At 42.2% G+C, this 22,404-nt stretch overlaps 1 protein-coding gene across 1 annotated transcript; it reads right to left on the minus strand.

Moving 5' to 3' along the window:
* Positions 1-1,024: 1,024 nt before the first annotated feature.
* LOC135502591 (uncharacterized) lies at positions 1,025-12,687 on the minus strand. The gene is made up of 7 exons (XM_064795540.1): positions 12,684-12,687; positions 12,286-12,579; positions 11,815-12,117; positions 4,295-4,612; positions 3,892-3,915; positions 2,585-2,651; positions 1,025-2,201 (listed from the first exon to the last, which is right to left on the minus strand). Exons 1-7 carry the CDS (start codon positions 12,685-12,687, stop codon positions 1,478-1,480), a joined length of 1,734 nt encoding a protein of 577 aa, XP_064651610.1. The 3' UTR covers positions 1,025-1,477.
* Positions 12,688-22,404: the final 9,717 nt, after the last annotated feature.

Raw genomic sequence — 22,404 nt, forward strand, 5'->3', positions numbered from 1 at the left:
TTATACCACTAAACATGCAGTTAAAAAAGACTACAAGAGAAAACTAGCTGTGGCTATAGATCAAGCGACACAAGCTTTGTGTCCATGACGTATCCCTTATTTGTGTTACACGACACTTATACATGTCCTGGGACTTTGGATCATTTAGGCAACGCATAGTGTATAGACTGTCTGAATCGTCGTGAACAAAGACAATGGGAACCAATGGGAACTGTCATCAGACTCAGACTGTAATTGAGCGACAAATCGGAAAAAGGCCTTGGCCCGGTTATTCAAAACAACCTTTGTCACTCTGACTAACGCTGGCATTATCTCCTTCAGTTAAGGCCTTATCAATCCTCAACTTATTTTGTGTGTTAAGTATTATAACCCTTTACCAATATCATGATAATTCTTATTATACATGCATAACTAAATAAATGTGGTTCTAAACGATCCAACCTCGCCATCTCGGATACATGCAATCAACATACACGTCCAAGCCTTCTATAAACGATCCAACCTCGCCATCTCGGATACATGCAATCAACATACAAGTCCGAGCCTTCTATAAACGATCCAACCTTACCATCTCGGATACATGCAATCAACATACAAGTCCGAGCCTTCTATAAACGATCCAACCTCGCCATCTCGGATACATGCAATCAACATACAAGTCCCAATTGGTTTATCAAAAGTGGTCATCACCAAAATCTAAGGCAATGCCTAGCTTTTAACATCTTATTCTGAAACTGATATAGCACATTTACAAAGCTATAAATGAATAGAAGCCTATATTTTAGGAAGTGATACTTCACTGGAGATATTGGTTCACATCCCCACCACTAGGGCTGCTAGACTCTTCCCGGGTGTATATATAATGCAGACTATGGATATATTCAATATCTGCAACTGATAGGACCGAAGTGGTGGTGACCGTCGCTTACGTCAGGACCCTCGACAACAATTATGACTATACCGTGCTAAAATGAACGAAATATATTACAAAATCATTCATTCGAAAAGAGTTCAGGACGTTTTTGCTGCAATCATAATATAAGTATTTAGTTCACCCGTCATCTGTTCATCAAGGAAAATGTACTTATAGAAGAAAGGGATTAAATCCGTGAGAAAGAGATTACAAATGTAGGGCGGAATGTTGTGGCCTTGACGGAGTCCTGTACCAATAAAAACCGGCGTGACGTAAACGACGGTCACAACCTTCCCTACAGACTACGTTAACAATACAATATATCAAGTTATACACGGGCGCCACCTGTACGTCGGTGATGTCACAAGCACATACAAACACCTCGACAGAGGTGTCCCTTTAAAAATGTTCTGATCGGTCTTAATAGGGTACCAGCCACGGCAGCCGCGACGTGACTCTGACTGTCACTAGGGTATTTCGTTGGTGTGGCAGAGACGAGAATGTTGTCTGTTTGACGCACACACAAGTTATAATCAGCGCCACCTATTGGGATGTTGATACCTATTATTCCGAACTTAGTTGTCTGAAGTCCAAGTACCCTCCATGCGTTACTGGCGCTACTGGATCTAAATGCGCGTATGGTGACGCTTGCTCGTTTGCCATATTGTCCTTCGAACGACTTGTAACCAACTCTTGGGCGCCATTCGAGCGACTTGGAGTCCGCCCATTGGATCCATTAGCTTGTCTTGAACTGCTCTCTGCTGTACTTTGGTCAGGCTGCGCGTTCTTCTGGATTCTTAGCTCTTTCTGTGCGTCTGCTACGAGGATTCGTAGGTCATTGTATGTACCTTCAGGCTCCTGTCCCTCCTGGTCGCTTATTGGATCGCTTAAGATGTACTCTCCAGACTCATCGTCTGAGGAGCCACACTCCGTTTGATTTTGCTGAGGTGCAGGAACTAGGCGTTGACCTGGAACACCCTGCTGCCATGTCGCGTAATCGTATGCACCCACGTCAGCGTCCACGTCATCGTCGGAATCAGCAGGCTCATTCCCATGGACTCCGTGAACCGGAACGCGGTGCCCCGTAGGCAATGGTTGTGGGTTTTTTTGTCCATGCCAGCGTTCAGGGTCAAACACATCATTTACGTGATCTGTCTCAATTTTGGCGTAGATGTGTACCTGAGGTTTTCCAGCTGTTGTAAATTCAACCCTGGTATCATCGTAATCAGCGTTGTCATTTGCCGGTCGATGACACTGCCTCTTCCTCCATCGCAGTAGACCACGTTTCCTACAGAAGTAAATACAGTTTTATTAGAGAGGCTAAGATCTGGAATTTGGGATTCTCGTCACTCTACGCGAATAGCGATCAAGATCAAAACATCACTAGTGCATGGCAGGTTAATTTCAGATTGGTACATGTATGTCAAATGACTTTCCTCAATGATTCATTACCCACCTCTATGAACCGTCAATGTTTGATAAAAATCTGAAAGATTATTTATCGAGTATTTCATCAGCTAGCTTCATGTGTTGATAGCTTCTGGGATATTAACTGTAGATCCTAATCATAGTGCGATCAAGAAACCAGTGTCGACAACTTTTTGCCCCCCCTTCAACTTTACCGAAATCTGTCGCCGTTTTACCAACAGACCTGTATCCGAAGTAGCTTACCATAAAATAACAGCCAGAATGACGACTGGTATCGCCACAATGCCGGCTCCAACAAGACCGCCTACAGCTGCAGTAAAGAAAAAATCTTTGGATGTTATCTTCATCAGACTCAGCCTTTTTAGCCAGACAGCGTGCAGTATATATGAATGAATAGATTATCAGGACATGTTGAAATAAGAATCGACGTTTCTATGTTCGATCCGTCGAGCTTTTATTTGTCCATATTCGGCTAAAGTCAACCTGACTCACTTGGTCATCAACCACATCATTGAAGACCCTGCTCCTGTATACAACATCACCACCGTCTTCGACCACCATGTAATAATAATATGACTTATCGGCCTCTTGTTTAGGCACGGTGTGAGTCATGCAGTCGTCTGTGCCGGTCTGGCAGTATCAGATCTTAAAGCTGAACTGCATGCACAAAACCCGAGCACCTCATGCGGCAATAGTAAGAAATTCAAACGACCGAAAGGCCCTTCTGAATACGGCCTGAAACATGATAGACCTCCAATGCTTCGATGCGCTTGATTTCACAACCAGCAAGCCGTGGGACGATGCGGACCTTTGCAGAGAATTCTGGAAGGTAAAAATAAAAAGTTCCTCTCATCGGGACTCGAACTTGAGACCTCTCGTTTTATTTGCCAACACTCTTATCCTCAAGGCCACTTGGCAGCTTGAAATGCCTGTCGTTTTATTCGCCTTTATAGAATGTGCAAACATTTGTGTGTAATCTTTGTTCGACATCTTTGAACGGCTTCCAGTGGGCAACTGCAGGAAGAAAGTCATTTTTTCTTTGCTGTGCGTGATTATGTATGCGGAGTCTACGTTTTCTCTCAGCAATGTTCACCTTTGTCTTGGTGTCTTCTTCTATTACATGTACTTGAGAAAATTTCTGGTTCATCTCTCAAAAATAAAGCATAATCGCCATTCATATAAGATTTATTTGCTTGCAGCAGTTCACAAGAAGGCCCCCTTGCTCAGACTGTTAGGGCGTTCGTATTCCGAGCACTAGTTCCCGGGTTCGAATCCCTGCAGAAGATTTTGATTTTTTTCTCTTCCATAATTCTCCGAGACTGTCCGCATCGTCCTGTGGCTTGCTGGTTTGTGAAATCAAGCGCATCGAAGCATTGGAGGTCTATCATGTTTCAGGCCGTATTCAGAAGGGCCTTTCGGTCGTTTGAATTTCTTACTATTGCCGCATGGGACGCTCTGGTTTTGTGCTTGCAGTTCAGCTTTAAGCCATGTATATTTTTCAGTCACTCGTTCCCAGCCTACGGTTACTTTTTTACCTATTCGATTCTTACCTATGAGGGACGTTTTGGGTTTCTCTGCAAATTGAAAATACAAACATGTTTGAAGGAATGGTTTAAACAATGGCCATGCATATGATGAGGATATGGGCAGGTCTAACGGAGAAATGAAATTGCCTACTTGTGTGGTAAGCCGCTGTTGACGGTACGTAACTTGGCGAAGTAGCGAAATCGAAATCAACCATACCCCTATCTCATTAGACGCCAAGGCGGTTGGGCGCATCTCAGCTTCTTGTCCTATTCAAAGACCGGCCGCACTGCTGAGAGTAACGATTCATAGAAACCCTTGACGTCCATCAGAGGTATTCCTCAAAAGGTAAATAACGCAGCTCAGGTGTGAACTAAACAACTGAAGAGATCGATTGTCTATAAAAGTCTGTAATAGAGATCCACAAACCTTGTGTTTCCCCAGAAGCCACGTTGCTAAAGTTACTGGTGTGAGTCCCCGGGTGGGAGTTCCTGCTGCGCACCCGAAACATATACTCGACACTCGACTCAAGACCCATAATCTTATGATACACGGCTTTCTTGAGACCTTGATCAGTTATTCCTCCTTCGGGAACCTCCGGGGCAACATCCCAGTTGTCGGCAAACTTCTTGTATTGGACGTAAAATCTCTGTTCCGACCCGCCATTGATTTCTGAGATCCATTTGAGCGTTGCTGCTACGGCAGTTGAATTGACAACTTCGAGTTTGCTGGGTGCAGAAGGTGGACCTAAAATGAAGAAACAGTTGTGATATATAGTTATGAGATGAATGTGCAAATTTGGTCTTTCAACGTCTCAGTGTTGGAATCACGAACTACATGTACATAAGTTTGGAATTGACGTCAATATTTCCTATGACTGGTGTCACTTTCTGACAGCATAGACACATATACAGCCTTAAAACACAACCACAGGTGAATGGTACATGATGCGTTGTATTGACCTTCTAACATGTCCAAATACCTTGGGGGGGGGGGGGGGGATTTTACCCTAAAATGTCATTTGGCACCCAAACGGTTAACAGGCAACGACCACGACTGTGTCGGATTTAAGGAATCAATACCGAGCTGGAGGTGCTTGGTTGTATAATTGCTTCTGGTTCATTCGAGTTGGTAATGAACGGTTGTGATTAAGGAATTGAACCCGAGGCGGAGGACCTTGGTTGAGTTACCAAGACACTCGAGGGTGGAGCTAAAATACAGTCCAAACCCGAGCCGACAGGCGAGGGTTTGGACTGTATTTTAGCTCCACCCTCGAGTGTCTTGGTAACTCAACCAAGGTCCTCCGCCTCGGGTTCAATTCCTTAAACAAAGTGACAGACCAGTGAAGAACAGTCAATTTGCAAAGTGTCAATGGCGAGTTGTCCATGTTGTCAGGCGAGTTTTACACCTGTTTTTGGTCAACTCAACAACTTTTCTTATTCAAGTAATTTGATACTTCCACCAGTGTTGTTGTCTGAGCTGCCTGTTCTATTTTCAAGCAACATGTTGTCACTCCAGGTGCAGCACCATCCACTTTCTGACCAGTGTTTTCAACAGCATTGAGGGGAAAACAAGCATTTCTACATTCTGGGTGGGTTGTAATGTAAAAACTTGACCTAGGTCTATATTGTAAATTAATTTGGGGCGTATTTTTGTACAAGTTGGAAATTTTTATGGCGTTTGCATTTTAGGTTTGGTGTATAAAACAGGCACTCGAATTGTGAAATATGCTGTAACCCAACCTTTAGCGCCCTCCTTGCTAAAGAGAGGCCAGTAAACGAGTAATTTTGATCTGGACTCTCTTTCCCACTGAATCTTCAGGAAGTGTTGTGGAGAATTCATGTTTAGTCTGGACGACACAGCAAGTTTAGTTCTCCAAGTAGCTCCACCCGACATCTGGTGTTATCATATCTTGCTGAAGAAAAATTGTTAATGTGGTTGTGGCTTAAGCCATACCACGGGTAACTTTACTAATACTAGTATTAAATAATCTCGTGTAATTGGTTTTAGGCGGTAATTTGACGTAAATGTGTTGGCTTCAAAATTAAAAGAATCCGGCGGAATTTTATACCTAGTGTGGGAACCATTCGGACTCTGCAAGCGCGTCTACGCTGCTCCGCCCACGAGCCGGACGCTCGCGTCACCCCTATTTGTACAATAGTTTGACCAATCATTACCTTTCTTACATCTTAATGTATTGTGATAGTTTTGTATCGGTCATGTTTTAGATCAGTTAAAATAAAGTTATCTAGCACAGAGCAGATTGGCCTCGAACTCCTTCTCTCTCACTATTCGATGCACGTAGTCACACGATTAGATTCTTCTGGAACCCCATTCCTACCAAGGGCTTCAGAATTGACTATTAAGGTGGCCATTGAAACACACCCATCTCCGTTGGGAAACCACTAACAACAGATGATACAACTTACCTGGTTTGAAAAGCTTAAATTTGAAATTCACTTGAAATCTGCTCGTTTTTACAGAGCACGTATAGTTCCCATAATGGGAGGATTTGACGTGTTCGATGGCCAACTTGCTCGACGTCGGGCCGGAAATGATTTTATATTCGGACGATGAGTTCGAAAGGATGTTGTCATCTTTGGACCAGGTGTAACCAGTTGTTGCCGGAGTCGGGTTGGCGATGATGAACAGTTCAAACGATGCCTCTTTGCCTATCTCAACCACCACGTTATACGTTATGTTGGCCTCTGGGTCTATTCTAGGAGAAACTGTGGGTGAAAAGGAAGTATTCAGTGGCCAATGCATAATGCAAGATTTTGGCAACTGATGAAAACTGTTAAGTTCTTTTCAGTCCTTCGCCATAACCTCTGTGAATTCCTTCTGCTCCTTCTCTGTAAACCCTTCACAGACGTTATACTATGTTTCAACCTCTTTAATTACAAAGTAATAATTTTAAGTGATTTGTTGTCAGACAGATGAGCTAATGAAAAGTTGTAACGGTATTCAAAATGATCACAAATATATGGAAAGGAATTTCATAAGGATTTTCAGTTTGGATAAAAGATTTAGTCAAATATCTCAGTAGATATATTATAAAGAATGCAGAACCAAACTTACAATGCACAGTCAGGACTGCCGATGCCTGTCCCATCCCACCAAGATTCCAAGCCTTACACGAGTACGTCCCACTCCTGTCGTATGGTATGCGAACGAACTCGAAAAGCTTCCCATTCTGCGTGCTGGTCTCGGAGTCTTGGATAACCTGTTCCGCAGTGGAGCCGCTCTTCTTCCAGAGCCACTGGTACCGCTCGATGTGCTCCGGGTAGCCTCCGCTGGTAGCACATTCAAACCGCACGGATTCATGTTCATTCACAGTTGTCTTACTGATTTTGACTTGAACGTTGGGCGGAACTGAAATCAGAAGGTGTTACTTATTAATCTCAGGAAAAAACCTAAGAGATTGGTGTAGCATGTTAAAGCAAAGCTCTAGAGAGTTGGTTTTAAATAGAAATCCAACCCATTTTGGCCAAATAATTAGGTATTCGAAGTTTGCACAAAGGTGGAAGGCTGTTTGGCGAAGATTACACTTCAAATATTTGAAAAGTGTTTATGAAACTGACCAGTGGTAATGACTACATGTATAATCTGATATTTCGAGGGAGATATTTGTAGTTGAAAATATGCCGGCTCATGATCGAGAAGTACACAGGCAGAATTGTCCATGCATGGATGGATGCACTGATGGCCCATGCACTACCTATTGTTGGGAATTCAATCATCGGCACACTGCCGTTGGTTCCCTTAAAATTGACCATATGCAGTAAAGTATAAACCCATCGGAGTAGCAGTCCAGTCACCAAGTCTAACAGTGGATATATGATGGGGATTCATCATCATCTATCCATGGTTGGGCCTATGGATGGAACGTTGATAATCAATCGCCGTCATAGATCTATGGATGAACACTTTTTCTGTGTAGTTGGTTTTCATTAGTGAAGTATCTGGCACATCTAGAATTCAAGACAGATTACATTGTATTTTGTATCACCCGATTCTTTTTCAACAAGTCGTGCCATATGAAACTTTGAACTCAACGACCCCCCCCCCCCCCCCCAGTAAATCTACAAGATCCCCCTCGAAATTAAAACTTGGATGGTGGCTTCTTCGAAGCTGTACCAACAGGCGCACCCTTGTTTCTTCCCACTGACAAGGCTTATTATAAACCGCGAGATGCGGAATGCGAAATCGCGAGATGCCAACCTCGGTTGGAGCACACCCGTCACAGAATGTATTGCAAATATTAAACCTGAAAAGACGAACATTCATGAGACCCAGGCTATAGCGGGGAGCTATCTCATCCATGGTAATCTCTCACAAACCAATTATGTTCTTGTCTTTTCTTTTCTGTTGATATTTAACTGAGATTCCATACTTGGCGTGAAGCTACTCTCTTAATTGAGGGTCTGAGATGTGTTTAGTCTGTCACGTGCAGACTCATGCATTACATTTGTGAGTCTGCCTCACGATTGGCTCATAGTGGCTTCACACTGGCAACCAATCGGGAGCTAATTCGTAAGGGACAACGTATATTACAGAGTTAGTCGTCGATTTTTTATAATGAAATTTCTTATTGAAATAAGCAGCACGCGCATAACAAGGATCAAAGTCGTGTAATTTATGAAGTAAACAGAAAACTTATAGGACAAACTAACAGTTAGCATTTCTTTCGCGTCGTATAGAAAATTTAAAACATATGAGTATATTCCGAGGCGAAGATTGTGCCACGACAGAATCATGTTGCGAATAACACACATTAAATCGTTCAGAATTAAGCCCACGGCAATGGCCGCTTTAGCGCCACTGACGTTGGTTCCTAATGGTATTAGGCTAGAATGTACCCCGCCCCCGAGCCGGACGCTCGCGTCACCCCTATTTGTACAATAGTTTGACCAATCATTACCTTTCTTACATCGTAATGTATTGTGATAGTTTTGTATCTGTCATGTTTTAGTTCAGTTCAAATAAAGTTATCTAGCACAGAGCAGATTGGCCTCGAACTCCTTCTCTCTAACTATTCGATACATGAAGCCACACTATGAGATTCTTCTGGAACCCCATTCCTACCAAGGGATTCAGAATTGACTATTAAGGTGGCCATTGAAATAGACCCATCTCCGTTGGGAAACCACTAACAACAGATGATACAACTTACCTGGTTTGAAAAGCTTAAATTTGAAAACCTTCGCTTGAAATCCGCTCGTTTTCACAGAGCACGTATAGTTCCCATAATCGGAGGATTTGACGTGTTCGATGGCCAACTTGCTCGACGTCGGCCCGGAAATAATTTCATATTCGGACGATGAGTTCGAAAGGATGTTGTCATCTTTGGACCAGGTGTAACCAGTTGTTGCCGGAGTCGGGTTGGCGATGATGAACAGTTCAAACGATGCCTCCTTGCCCATCTCACCCACCACGTCATACGTCATGTTGGCCTCTTGGTCTATTCTAGGAGAAACTGTGGGTGAAAAGGAAGTGTTCAGTGGCCAAGGCATAATGCAGTGTGCACTGCATCAGGGACAGACTTTGTCAACTGATGAAAACTGTTAATTTCTTTTCAGTCCTTCGCCAGGACCTCTGTGAATTCCTTCTGCTCCTTCTCTGTAAACCCTTCACAGACATTATACTATGTTTCCACCTATTTAATTACAAAGCAATAATTTTAAGTGGTTTGTTATCAGACAGATGAGCTAATGAATAGTTGTAACGGTATTCAAAATGATCACAAATATATCGAAAGGAATTTTATAAGGATTTTCAGTTTGATTAGAAGATTCAGTTAAATATCTCAGCAGATATATTACAAAGAATGCAGAACCAAACTTACAATGCACAGTCAGGACTACCCATGCCTGTCCCATCCCACCAAGATTCCAAGCCTTACACGAGTACGTCCCACTCATATCGTATGGTATGCGCACGAACTCGAAAAGCTTCCCATTCTGCGTGCTGGTCTCGGAGTCTTGGATAACCTGTTCCACAGTGGAGCCGCTCTTCATCCAAAGCCACTGGTGCCGCTCGATGTGCTCCGGATAGCCTCCGCTGGTAGCACATTCAAACCGCACGGATTCATGTTCATTCACAGTTGTCTTACTGATTTTGACTTCAACATCAGGCGGAACTGAAAACAAAAGGTATTACTGATTAATCTAAGGAAAACCTAAGAGATTGGTGTAGCATGCTAAAACAAAGCTCTAGAGAGTTGGTTTTAAATAGAAATCCATCCCATTTTGGCCAAATAATTAGGTATTTGAAGTTTGCATGGTGGAAGACTGTTTGGCGAAGATTGCACTTCAAAGAAGTGTTTATGAAACTGACCAGTGGTAATTACTACATGTAGTCTGATATTTTGAGGGAGATACATGTATTTGTACATGTAGTTGAAAATATGCCGGCTCATGATCGAGAGGTACGCAGGCAAAATTGTCCATGCATGGATCATTGATGGGCCCATGGGTGGATGCACTGATGGCCCATGGACTACCTATTGTTGGGAATTCCATCATAGGCGCACTGCCGTTGGTTCCCTTAAAAATGACCATATGCAGTAAAGTATAAACCCATCGGAGTAGCAGTCCAGTCACCAAGTCTAACAGTGGATATATGATGGGGATTCTCCGTCAACTATCCATGGTTGGGCCTATGGATGGAACCTAGATAATCAATCGCCATCATAGATCAATGGATGAACACTTTTTCCTGTGTAGTTGGTTTTCATTTGCGAAGTATCTGGTGCATCTAGAATTCAAGACAGATTACATTGTATTTTGTATCACCCGATTCTTTTTCAACAAGTCGTGCCATATGAAACTTTAAACTCAACGACCCCCCGGTAAATCTACAAGATCCCCCTCGAAATTAAAACTTGGATGGTGGCTTCTTTGAAGCTGTACCAACATTCGCACCCTTGCTTCTTCCCACTGACAAGGCTTATTATAAACCGCGAGATGCGGAATGCGAAATCGCGAGATGCCAACCTCGGTGGGAGAACCACCCGCCACAGAATGTATTGCAAATATTAAACCTGAAAAGACGAACATTCATGAGACCGAGGCTATAGCGGGGAGCTATCTCATCCATGGTAATCTCTTACAAACCAGTTATGTTCTCGTCGATTCTTTTCTGTTGATATTTAACTGAGATTCCATACTTGGCGTGAAGCTACTCTCTTAATTGAGTGTCTGAGATGTGTTTAGTCTGTCACGTGCAGACTCATGCATTACATTTGTGAGTCTGCCTCACGATTGGCTCATAGTGGCTACACACTGGCAACCAATCGGGAGCTACTTCGTAAGGGACAACGTATATTACAGATAATGGCCGTCGATGTTTTATTATGAAATTTGTTATTGAAATAAGCAGCACGCGCATGACAGGGATCAAATTCGTGTAATTTATGAATGAAACGGAAAACATATAGGACAAACTAACAGTTAGCATTTCTTTCGCGTCGTATAGAAAATTTAAAACATATGAGTATATTCCGAGGCGAAGATTGTGCCACGACAGAATCCTGTTGCGAATAACACAAATTAAATCGTTCAGAATTAAGCCCACGCCAATGGCCGCTTTAGCGCCACTGACGTTGGTTCCTAATGGTATTAGGCTAGAATGTACCCCGCCCCCGAGCCGGACGCTCGCGTCACCCCTATTTGTACAATAGTTTGACCAATCATTACCTTTCTTACATCGTAATGTATTGTGATAGTTTTGTATCTGTCATGTTTTAGTTCAGTTCAAATAAAGTTATCTAGCACAGGGCAGATTGACCTCGAACTCCATCTCTCTCACTATTCGATACACGTAGCCGCACTGTGAGATTCTTCTGGAACCCCATTCCTACCAAGGGATTCAGAATTTACTATTAAGGTGGCCATTGAAATAGACCCATCTCCGTTGGGAAACCACTAACAACAGATGATACAACTTACCTGGCTTCAGAAGCTTAAATTTGAAAACCTTCGCTTGAAATCCGCTCGTTTTCACAGAGCACGTATAGTTCCCATAATCGGAGGATTTGACGTGTTCGATGGCCAACTTGCTCGACGTCGGCCCGGAAATGATTTCATATTCGGACGATGAGTTCGAAAGGATGTTGTCATCTTTGGACCAGACGTAACCAGTTGTTGCCGGAGTCGGGTTGGCGATGATGAACAGTTCAAACGATGCCTCTTTGCCTATCTCACCCACCACGTCATACGTCATGCTGGCCTCTGGGTCTATTCTAGGAGAAACTGTGGGTGAAAAGGAAGTGTTCAGTGGCCAATGCATAATGCAGTGTGCACTGCATCAGGGAAAGATTTTGTAAACGGATAAAAACTGTTAAGTTCTTTTCAGTCCTTCGCCAGGACCTGCTGAGTATCTCAGCAGATATATTACAAAGAATGCAGAACCAAACTTACAATGCACAGTCAGGACTGCCGATGCCTGTCCCATCCCACCAAGATTCCAAGCCTTACAAGAGTACGTCCCACTCCTATCGTATGGTATGCGCACGAACTCGAAAAGCTTCCCATTCTGCGTGCTGTTCTCGGAGTCTTGGATAACCTGTTCCGCAGTGGAGCCGCTCTTCATCCAAAGCCACTGGTACCGCTCGATGCGCTCCGGGTTGCCTCCGCTGGTAGCACATTCAAACCGCACGGATTCATGTTCATTCACAGTTGTCTTACTGATTTTGACTTCAACATCAGGCGGAACTGAAAACAGAAGGTGTTACTGATTAATCTAAAGAAAACCTAAGAGATTGGTGTAGCATGTTAAAACAAAGCTCTAGAGAGTTGGTTTTAAATAGAAATCCAACCCATTTTGGCCAAATAATTAGGTATTCGAAGTTTGCATGGTGGAAAACTGTTTGGCGAAGATTGCACTTGAAAGAATTTGAAAAGTGTTTATGAAACTGACCAGTGGTAATTACTACATGTATAGTCTGATATTTTGAGGGAGATACATGTATTTGTAGTTGAAAATATGCCGGCTCATGATCGAGAGGTACACAGGCAGAATTGTCCATGCATGGATCATTGATGGGCCCATGGATGGATGCACTGATGGCCCATGCACCACCTAATGTTGGGAATTCCATCATAGGCCCACTGCCGTTGGTTCCCCTAAAAATGACCATATGCAGTAAAGTATAAACCCATCGGAGTAGCAGTCCAGTCACCAAGTCTAACAGTGGATATATGATGGGGATTCTCCATCATCTATCCATGGTTGGGCCTATGGATGGAACCTTGATAATCAATTGCCGTCATAGATCAATGGATGAACACTTTTTCCTGTGTAGTTGGTTTTCATTTGCGAAGTATCTGGTACATCTAGAATTCAAGACAGATTACATTGTATTTTGTATGACCCGATACTTTAAACTCAACGACCCCCTCTGTAAATCTACAAGATCCCCCTCGAAATTAAAACTTGGATGGTGGCTTCTTTGAAGCTGTACCAACATTCGCACCCTTGCTTCTTCCCACTGACAAGGCTTATTATAAACCGCGAGATGCGGAATGCGAAATCGCGAGATGCCAACCTCGGTGGGCGAACCACCCGCCACAGAATGTGTTGCAAATATTAAACCTGAAAAGGCGAACATTCATGAGACCAAGGCTATAGCGGGGAGTTATCTCATCCATGGTAATCTGTCACAACCAATTATGTTCTCGTCGATTCTTTTCTGTTGATATTTAACTGAGATTCCATACTTGGCGGAAAGCTATTCTCTTAATTGAGTGCCTGAGATGTGTTTAGTCTGTCACATGCAGACTCATGCATTACATTGGTGAGTCTGCCTCACGAGTGGCTCATAGTGGCTACAAACTGGCAACAAATCGGGAGCTAATTCGTAAGGGACAACGTATATTACAGATAATGGCCGTCGATTTTTTATCATGAAATTTGTTATTGAAATAAGCAGCACGTGCATAACAAGGATCAAATTCGTGTAATTTATGAATGAAACAAAAAACTTATAGGACAAACGAACACTTAGCATTTCTTTCGCGTCGTATAGAACATTTAAAACGCAGGAGTATATTCCGAGGCGAAGATTGTGCCACGACAGAATCCTGTTGCGAATAACACAAAAAAAATCGTTTAGAATTAGGCCCACGGCATTGACCGCTTTAGCGCCACTGGCGTTGGTTCCTTATGGTATTAGGCTAGGATGTGTTATGATTTTTACGGGTATCAAAAAAAGGTGAATTCATCGATTGAAAAAAACATTGGAAATCCCCGCGAGTGTGGCTTTACAAACAGCTTTTGGCCAATGTTCATACGATAAAGTAAAAAACACACCACTGAATCATACCAAACAGCGTATGAAACAGCGTATGATTGTTATTAAGCTCTTGTACCACCTCGTACTGCATGCCATGCTCCCTCGTGGTAGAATGCAAGTGAAAGAAAATGATCCTAAATGTGGCCTCTTCAAAATAGTTTGCCAAGTGAAACCTTCTTTGGGCAGAAGAAGCGGGGCGCCCGATTCAGGAGGAGGACATGGGATATGGAGTTTAGTTGCTATAGAGGCCCTGTCAGAGACTATCACTAAATCCCCTGAAAGTCAGTCGTCTGTTTGGACATACATGTAGGTGCATGTAGCCTCTGTATTGTCTTCGGACACACTGCCATTGAATGTAGAATTTCATGGCACCAGACAAATGGTGATTGTTATGGTCCGGTGAAGTAGAAGATCTTGGGGCAGGCAGGAAAGTAATGATTACTCATCTCGCGATTTCTCAACAGATGTGGTCCTCCTGGTTTGACGTTACAAATGGCTCGGCTTAATAACGAACAGTCCAAATTCCGAGATATCGACACTCTTCTCTTATAAGAGCGATTTTCAGTGCTGCATTGACTTTTTCAACATACCGAAAACATCAAACTGGTTAGTGGCCATAACTCCCACATCTTACCCAACATATAATCTCAACCTGGTTGCGGCCTTTGTTACAACTTCCCTATTATATACATTGTATTACATATCGTTCCGTCGTTTCGCTATCTCCTTTAAGGATGAATTTGTGTTCTGCATTGATATATATGTTTTTTTCAAACTTACCTAAAACGTTCAATCTCAGCCAGTCTGTGGCCTCTTGTCCATCAGCCTCACACAACCAACGCCCACGGTCCAAAGGTTGAACATTTCTTAATTGAAAATTATAGTTATTCTTATCACATTGAATGTTTGTTAATCTCGATTTGTACCCCTTGAAAGCAACAGAGCAACCGTCGGTAATTTTTGTTAAAGTGAAAATAAAGGATGGCAAACTGTGCCACCACCTCACATGCTTTACATCGCTGGCGGTTCCATCCGCAATGTTACAACTCAGCGTTATCGTTTCTCCGAGGCGTGGACTTGAATTGCTGATGGTATTCGTTACCGTATAATCAAGAGAATCTGAAATTAGAAAATGAAGACGCGATCTTTTGTCAATGTACTCAGGCTAACACATTACGAAGTAACATTGTATTCTAAAACAACTGGGTTGCGAATGAACCGCACATTACAGTGTAAATGCACTATGCGCCAATGAAGCCTCGTTTTGAATTCAGCAGTTTGGGTTTGGCAACCATTACCGCTTGGGTTGGTGAAAACTGTGGAAGCATTAATTCAAAACATTTAAAATCACATTATTCGACATTTAATTTTGAGATGTTTGAGAATATAAATTGATACCTCCAGTGAGGTGGAACACTTCTGTGGGAATTGATGATTATTCGAAAGAGAAAATGATGATACGACGGAGATGTTTTGAGTGGCTTCGCAGCGCTTCAGTAATGTTGGTTGTAATTTTGTGTAATATATGTCCTACACACGTCTGACCAACACTAACTGTTGGGTCCTCCTGATTTGACCTCAGAAATGGCTCGGCATGATAAGGAACATTCTGAATTTTATCGAGCGATTTTGAGTGCTGCATTGACTTTTTTAACATATCGAACTCATCAAATCTGGTATATGGCCATCACTCCAGCATCTCACCTAACAAATCATCTCAATCTGATTGCGACCTTATCAATGACAACTTCCCGTTATCGTTCCGTCGTTTCACTATCTCCTTTAAGGATGAATTTGTGTTCTGCATTGATATATGTATTTTTCAAACTTACCTAAAACATCCAATCTCAGCCAGTCTGAGGCCACTTGTCCATCAGCCTCACACAACCAACGCCCACGGTCCAAAGGTTGAACATTACTTAATTGAAAATTATAGTTATTCGTGTCACATTGAATGTTTGTTAATCTTGATTTGTACCCCTTGAAAGCAACAGAGCAACCGTCGGTAATTAATTCGAAAGGGAGAAAAATGGTGTACGACAGGTGCCACCACCTCACATGCTTTACATCGCTGGCGGTTCCACCCGCAATGTTACAACTCAGCGTTATCGTTTCTCCCCGGCGTGGACTTGAATGGCTGATGGTATTCGTTACCGTATAATCAAGAGAGCCTGAAATTAGAAAATGAAGACGCGTATGGCAAGCCGTTCGTCCAATAATTAAGAAAACCTAGTTTTATTGAAGAAAACCTGGTTTTCTTCTTAAAGAACATAGTTTTCTTCAAGAAAACCATGTTTTCTTTCACGAAACTAGGTTTTCTTCGAAGAAGCATAGGTTGATTTAAAAAAACCTAGTTTTCTTTTAAAAAACCTGGTTTTTTAACAAGATAACTTGGTTTTTTAAATCAACCTATGCTTCTTCGAAGAAAACCTAGTTTCATGGAAGAAAACATGGTTTTCTTGAAGAAAACTACGTTATATGCAATTCTTTTTCAAAACCAAGTTTTTAATGAAAAAGACCAGGTTATTTTTCATAACCTAGTCTTTTTACCTCGTCCCTGTTTGGCCTGAGCATGGCAGGGGAGAGGTTGGATTTTGCTTACCCGGGTTAGCAACCCGGGCTACGGATTTACGCTTACTCTGCATGCGCAGTGAGCTCGTCGATGAAGGAAACGAACAGACGTACCAAAGGCCGCACAACCCGGGTAAACTACGGTGGATCGCCAATCTCGCCCCAAAGGTCACGCAAATCATCTCAATCTGATTGCAACCTTATTAATTACAACATCCCGTTATCGTTCCGTCGTTTCACCAGCTCCTTTAAGGATGAATTTCTGTTCTGCATTGATATATGTATTTTTCAAACTTACCTAAAACATCCAATGTCAGCCAGTCTGTGGTGGCCACTTGTCCATCAGCCTCACACAACCAACGCCCACGGTCCAAAGGTTGAACATTACTTAATTGAAAATTATGGTTATTTCTATCACATTGAATGTTTGTTAATCTTGATTCGTACCCCTTGAAAGCAACAGAGCAACCGTCGGTAACCATTTTATGAGGGGATATGAAGTGCCACCGGTGCCACCACCTCACATGCTTTACATCGCTGGCGGTTCCACCTGCAATGTTACAACTCAGCGTTATCGTTTCTCCGAGGCGTGGACTTGAATTGCTGATGGTAGTCGTTATCTTTACCTCAGGAGTACCTAAGATTAGAAAATGAAGACACGATCTTTTGTCAATGCAAACAGACCAACACATTACGAAATAACATTGTAACAATGTTAACAAGATGGATCAATAGAGGGAAGAGAGGATTTTTCGATTCAAAAAATTGTGATACGAAGCAAATGTTTTGAGTGACTTTGCAGCGCTCTAAATATTTTGGCTGTCAATACCAAATACCCTACCAACATGTGAAATATATATCTCATAGTTGTTTCCTTTTTCGGGTTTCGAAAAATGTATTTTTTAATTTGAAGTTGGCCGCTGATTCAGTTTCTTGGTTTAGTTTTTAGGTTGGGACAGTTATGCTTATAGCTATTAGCTTTTAGTTATCGATTCGATTATATTAAACTAGTGACTTCACTGGGCTGCCAAAGGGTAACCGACTTGATTAGCTTTACCCAAGGTTTTTTTACCTTGCCCATCCTTATACTATAAGTTATAGTACCATAGTCGTGACAATCAGGAATAAGTACCTAACTCTGTTTTACTAATAACATAGTATTGCAGCAGTGAACAGCAATCACCGCGATAATAAAAAATGTAAACTACGCAAAAATGACTTACCTCTGATCAAGAGTAGTGAAAGAATCGAAAGTTGTAGAAGTTTCATCGCGATCAGAGTTGTAGTTGGCTGGGAAATTCGACCATGGAGAGATTAGTTTACACTAATATCTAAAGTAACTCCATTTGAACGCGATAACCACTCTCGGCATCAAGAATGATGACTCTGGATCATGTGATGGTAAGGCATCAAGTTTTTTGACCAGATAACGTCATGTTGGTTGATCTGACCTACTGGTCTGGTATTCCTTCCGATCGTTGACATAGCAAACTATCAGATGTGTATATGGTCTCTTACTCAAACAACAGATTTTCCGTGACAAAAAAATAGCAAACAGAAGTTTGACAGGCGAATATAAAATATGATATAATTAGCAAGAACAAAGAAGCATGATATACATTGTACTCTCACAAGTGATCAGTTATACCGTAAATTGCCATCGGTCTGAAAATGTTAAGTCCATGATTTTTCCGTTGATGACTGTCGCTACTAGGTCTAGATGAGCACATGGCGACTCTTGACCGTGAGCAATATCGTCACTCAAGCGACTTGGAGCCAACTCTTGAGCGCCATCGGCTTGTCATGTGCAGCTCTCGGCCGTATTTTGACCGGGATGGTCGTGTTACAAGCAAACATGACAAAAGGTGACATCGCCGGTTTAGGTCACCGTACTGAATAAGTGACAAAAATCAACTGATTATGTGACATCGCCCGATTAAGTGACACAAATCAAAAAGTTATAGGTGACCGACGTACCAACGATTGAGGTGGATGACGAAACTAAGCATTGTAGTTTTAATCAAGGACTTATCCAGTGACGAATTTAGGGGAATTATCCCGAAAGGTTGCATTTTCGAACAGTGCACACTGTAGTTACCAGTGTTAAAACCGCTTCCACTCGGGTGTTCAGTTCGACTTCAGGCAAGTTTCAAACTATGGCCTTTGACAGACACCTCGAAAGATATTCTGGAGGTTCACATCAATACTGTCACAACACCCGTAAATCTTCACCACCTCCTGGACTGTCAGCACCCCTGCACAAAGACAGCGAGGCGGTTCACATCAATACTGTCACAACACTCGTAAATCTTCACCACCTCCTGGACTATCAGCACCCCTGCACATAGACAGCGAGGCGGTTCACATCAACACTGTCACAGCAACCGGTAAAGCTTCACCACCAGCTGGACTATCAGCACCCCTGCACATAGACAGCGAGGCGGTTCACACAGCAACCGGTAAAGCTTCACCACCTGCTGGACTATCAGCACCCCTGCACAATATAGACATCGAGGCAAACAATTATAACTCTATGTGGGAATGAATATACAAGAGTTATGGAATACCAGCATTAGCTTTTCCAACTACACGCATAAAAAGAGTCTGTCAATATATGGAAGGTCTGATATAACTGTCAATTGCTTGAATACATCAGGAGCTGGCGCATCCTCAAAAGGCAAATAGGCTAGAAATGCCCAAGAGCGTTCATCAGAAGTTAGAGGTATCGCCTTTTACCGTCATGAGGCCAGGAATGGGCACGGTTGTGATATTCGAAAAACTTCTGTTGTGTTTACAAAATGATTTATCTACGAATTGAGGAAATGAAAGAGATAGCACTGGCAGAGATCTCATCATAATCGCCATGAAAAAAATCCTGTCCAATTCGGTCACAAAATAAATCTCTGACGAAGCTGATTAACTACCGAGTTAATGTGTTTCCTGACAATCAAAGGGCCTACATAACTCATTAATTCAGAGGGACCATTGTTTAGTCTGAGTACGGTTTCATCTTCATTCGTAATAACCCCATTAAGTAATTATCACATTAAAAAAATGCATATGCACCATGCAATCATAATTTCAATGACAAATCATCATCCACCATCATCATACATGTAGACCCATGGCATGGCAATGAGTCATTTTCATTCCTATATCAAAGACATTGGTAGATTCTTCCCGGGTGTAATGCAAACTATGGATACATTAAATACCTTACAGGATCGGAATGGTGGTGACCGTCGATTAAGTCAGGAATCTCGACTACAAACATGACTATACCGTGCTAAAATGAATGAAATATATTACAAAGTCACTCATTTGAAAAGATTTAAGGAATTTTTTCCTGCATTCATAACATAAGTAGTTTACCTATCATTAGTTCATCAAGGAAAATGTTCTTTAAGAAGAAAGGGATTAAATCCATGAGAAAGACATTACAAATGTAGGGCGGAATGTTGTGGCCTTGACTGAGTCCTGTACCAATGAAAACCGGCGTGACGTAAACGACGGTCACAACCTTCCCTATATTATACAATACATCATGTATTACACAAGCGCTCTGTACGTCGGTTTTGTCACAAAGCACATAAAAACACTTCGACATAGGTGTCCATTTAACAGTTTTCTGATAGGGTAGCAGCAAAACCACCGCCGCCGCGACGAGGAATGCGTTAATAGGTCGATATTATAACTAGAACAAAGAAGTAATATATGTTGTATCGGCTCGTGATCCCGATCACCAATATCATGATAAAATTTACAACATTCCAATACCAATTGCTTTTTTCTTACATATATTCTCAAAAAGCATATTTCTATGATAGCCTGACTCTGTAGATTTAGAATCAACCATTGATTGAGGATCCACTTTCATCCCAGCCATGTATTCACCACAACTTGACATTAGGATAAGCTCTATTTCACTGTGCAACTCTCCCTGTCTTTGATGAATACATGTCGCTGCCCAAAATTCATGACAGTTTTGTTAGTAATTCTTATTATACATGCATAACTAAATAAATGTGGTAAGCCTGCTAAACGATCCAACCTCGCCATCTCGGATACATGCAATCCACATACAAGTCCAAGCCTTCTATAAACGATCCAACCATACCATCTCGGATACATGCAATCAACATACAAGTCCAAGCCTTCTATAAACGATCCAACCTCGCCATCTCGGATACATGCAATCAACATACAAGTCCAAGCCTATTAAAAACGATCCAACCATACCATCTCGGATACATGCAATCAACATACAAGTCCAAGCCTTCTATAAACGATCCAACCTCGCCATCTCGGATACATGCAATCAACATACAAGTCCAAGCCTTCTATAAACGATCCAACCTCGCCATCTCGGATACATGCAATCAACATACAAGTCCAAGCCTTCTATAAACGATCCAACCATACCATCTCGGATACATGCAATCAACATACAAGTCCAAGCCTTCTATAAACGATCCAACCTCGCCATCTCGGATACATGCAATCAACATACAAGTCCAAGCCTTCTATAAACGATCCAACCATACCATCTCGGATACATGCAATCAACATACAAGTCCAAGCCTTCTATAAACGATCCAACCTCGCCATCTCGGATACATGCAATCAACATACAAGTCCAAGCCTATTAAAAACGATCCAACCATACCATCTCGGATACATGCAATCAACATACAAGTCCAAGCCTTCTATAAACGATCCAACCTCGCCATCTCGGATACATGCAATCAACATACAAGTCCAAGCCTTCTATAAACGATCCAACCATACCATCTCGGATACATGCAATCAACATACAAGTCCGAGCCTTCTATAAACGATCCAACCTCGCCATCTCGGACACATGCAATCAACATACAAGTCCCAATTGGTTTATCAATCGTGGTCATCAGCAAAATTTAAGGCAATGCCTAGCTTTTAACATCTTATTCTGAAATCGATATAGCATATTTACAAAGCTATAAATGAATAGAAGCTTATATTTTTGGAAGTGATACTTCACTGGAGATATTGGTTCACATCCCCACCACTAGGGCTGCTAGACTCTTCCCGGGTGTATATATAATGCAGACTATGGATATATTCATTATCTGCAACTGATAGGACCGAAGTGGTGGTGACCGTCGCTTACGTCAGGACCATCGACTACAATTATGACTCTACCGTGCTAAAATGAACGAAATATATTACAAAATCACTCATTCGAAAAGAGTTAAGGACGTTTTTGCTGCAATCATAATATAAGAATTTAGTTCACCCGTCATCTGTTCATCAAGGAAAATGTACTTATAGAAGAAAGGGATTAAATCCGTGAGAATGAGATTATAAATGTAGGGCGGAATGTTGTGGCCTTGACGGAGTCCTGTACCAATAAAAACCGGCGTGACGTAAACGACGGTCACAACCTTCCCTACAGACTACGTTAACAATACAATATATCAAGTTATACACGGGCGCCACCTGTACGTCGGTGATGTCACAAGCACATACAAACACCTCGACAGAGGTGTCCCTTTAAAAATTTTCTGATCGGTCTTAATAGGGTACCAGCCACGGCAGCCGCGACGTGACTCTGACTGTCACTAGGGTATTTCGTTGGTGTGGCAGAGACGAGAATGTTGTCTGTTTGACGCACACACAAGTTATAATCAGCGCC

The sequence above is a fragment of the Lineus longissimus genome, chromosome 18 (assembly GCF_910592395.1).
Source record: "Lineus longissimus chromosome 18, tnLinLong1.2, whole genome shotgun sequence".
In the NCBI taxonomy this organism is placed as follows: domain Eukaryota; kingdom Metazoa; phylum Nemertea; class Pilidiophora; order Heteronemertea; family Lineidae; genus Lineus; species Lineus longissimus.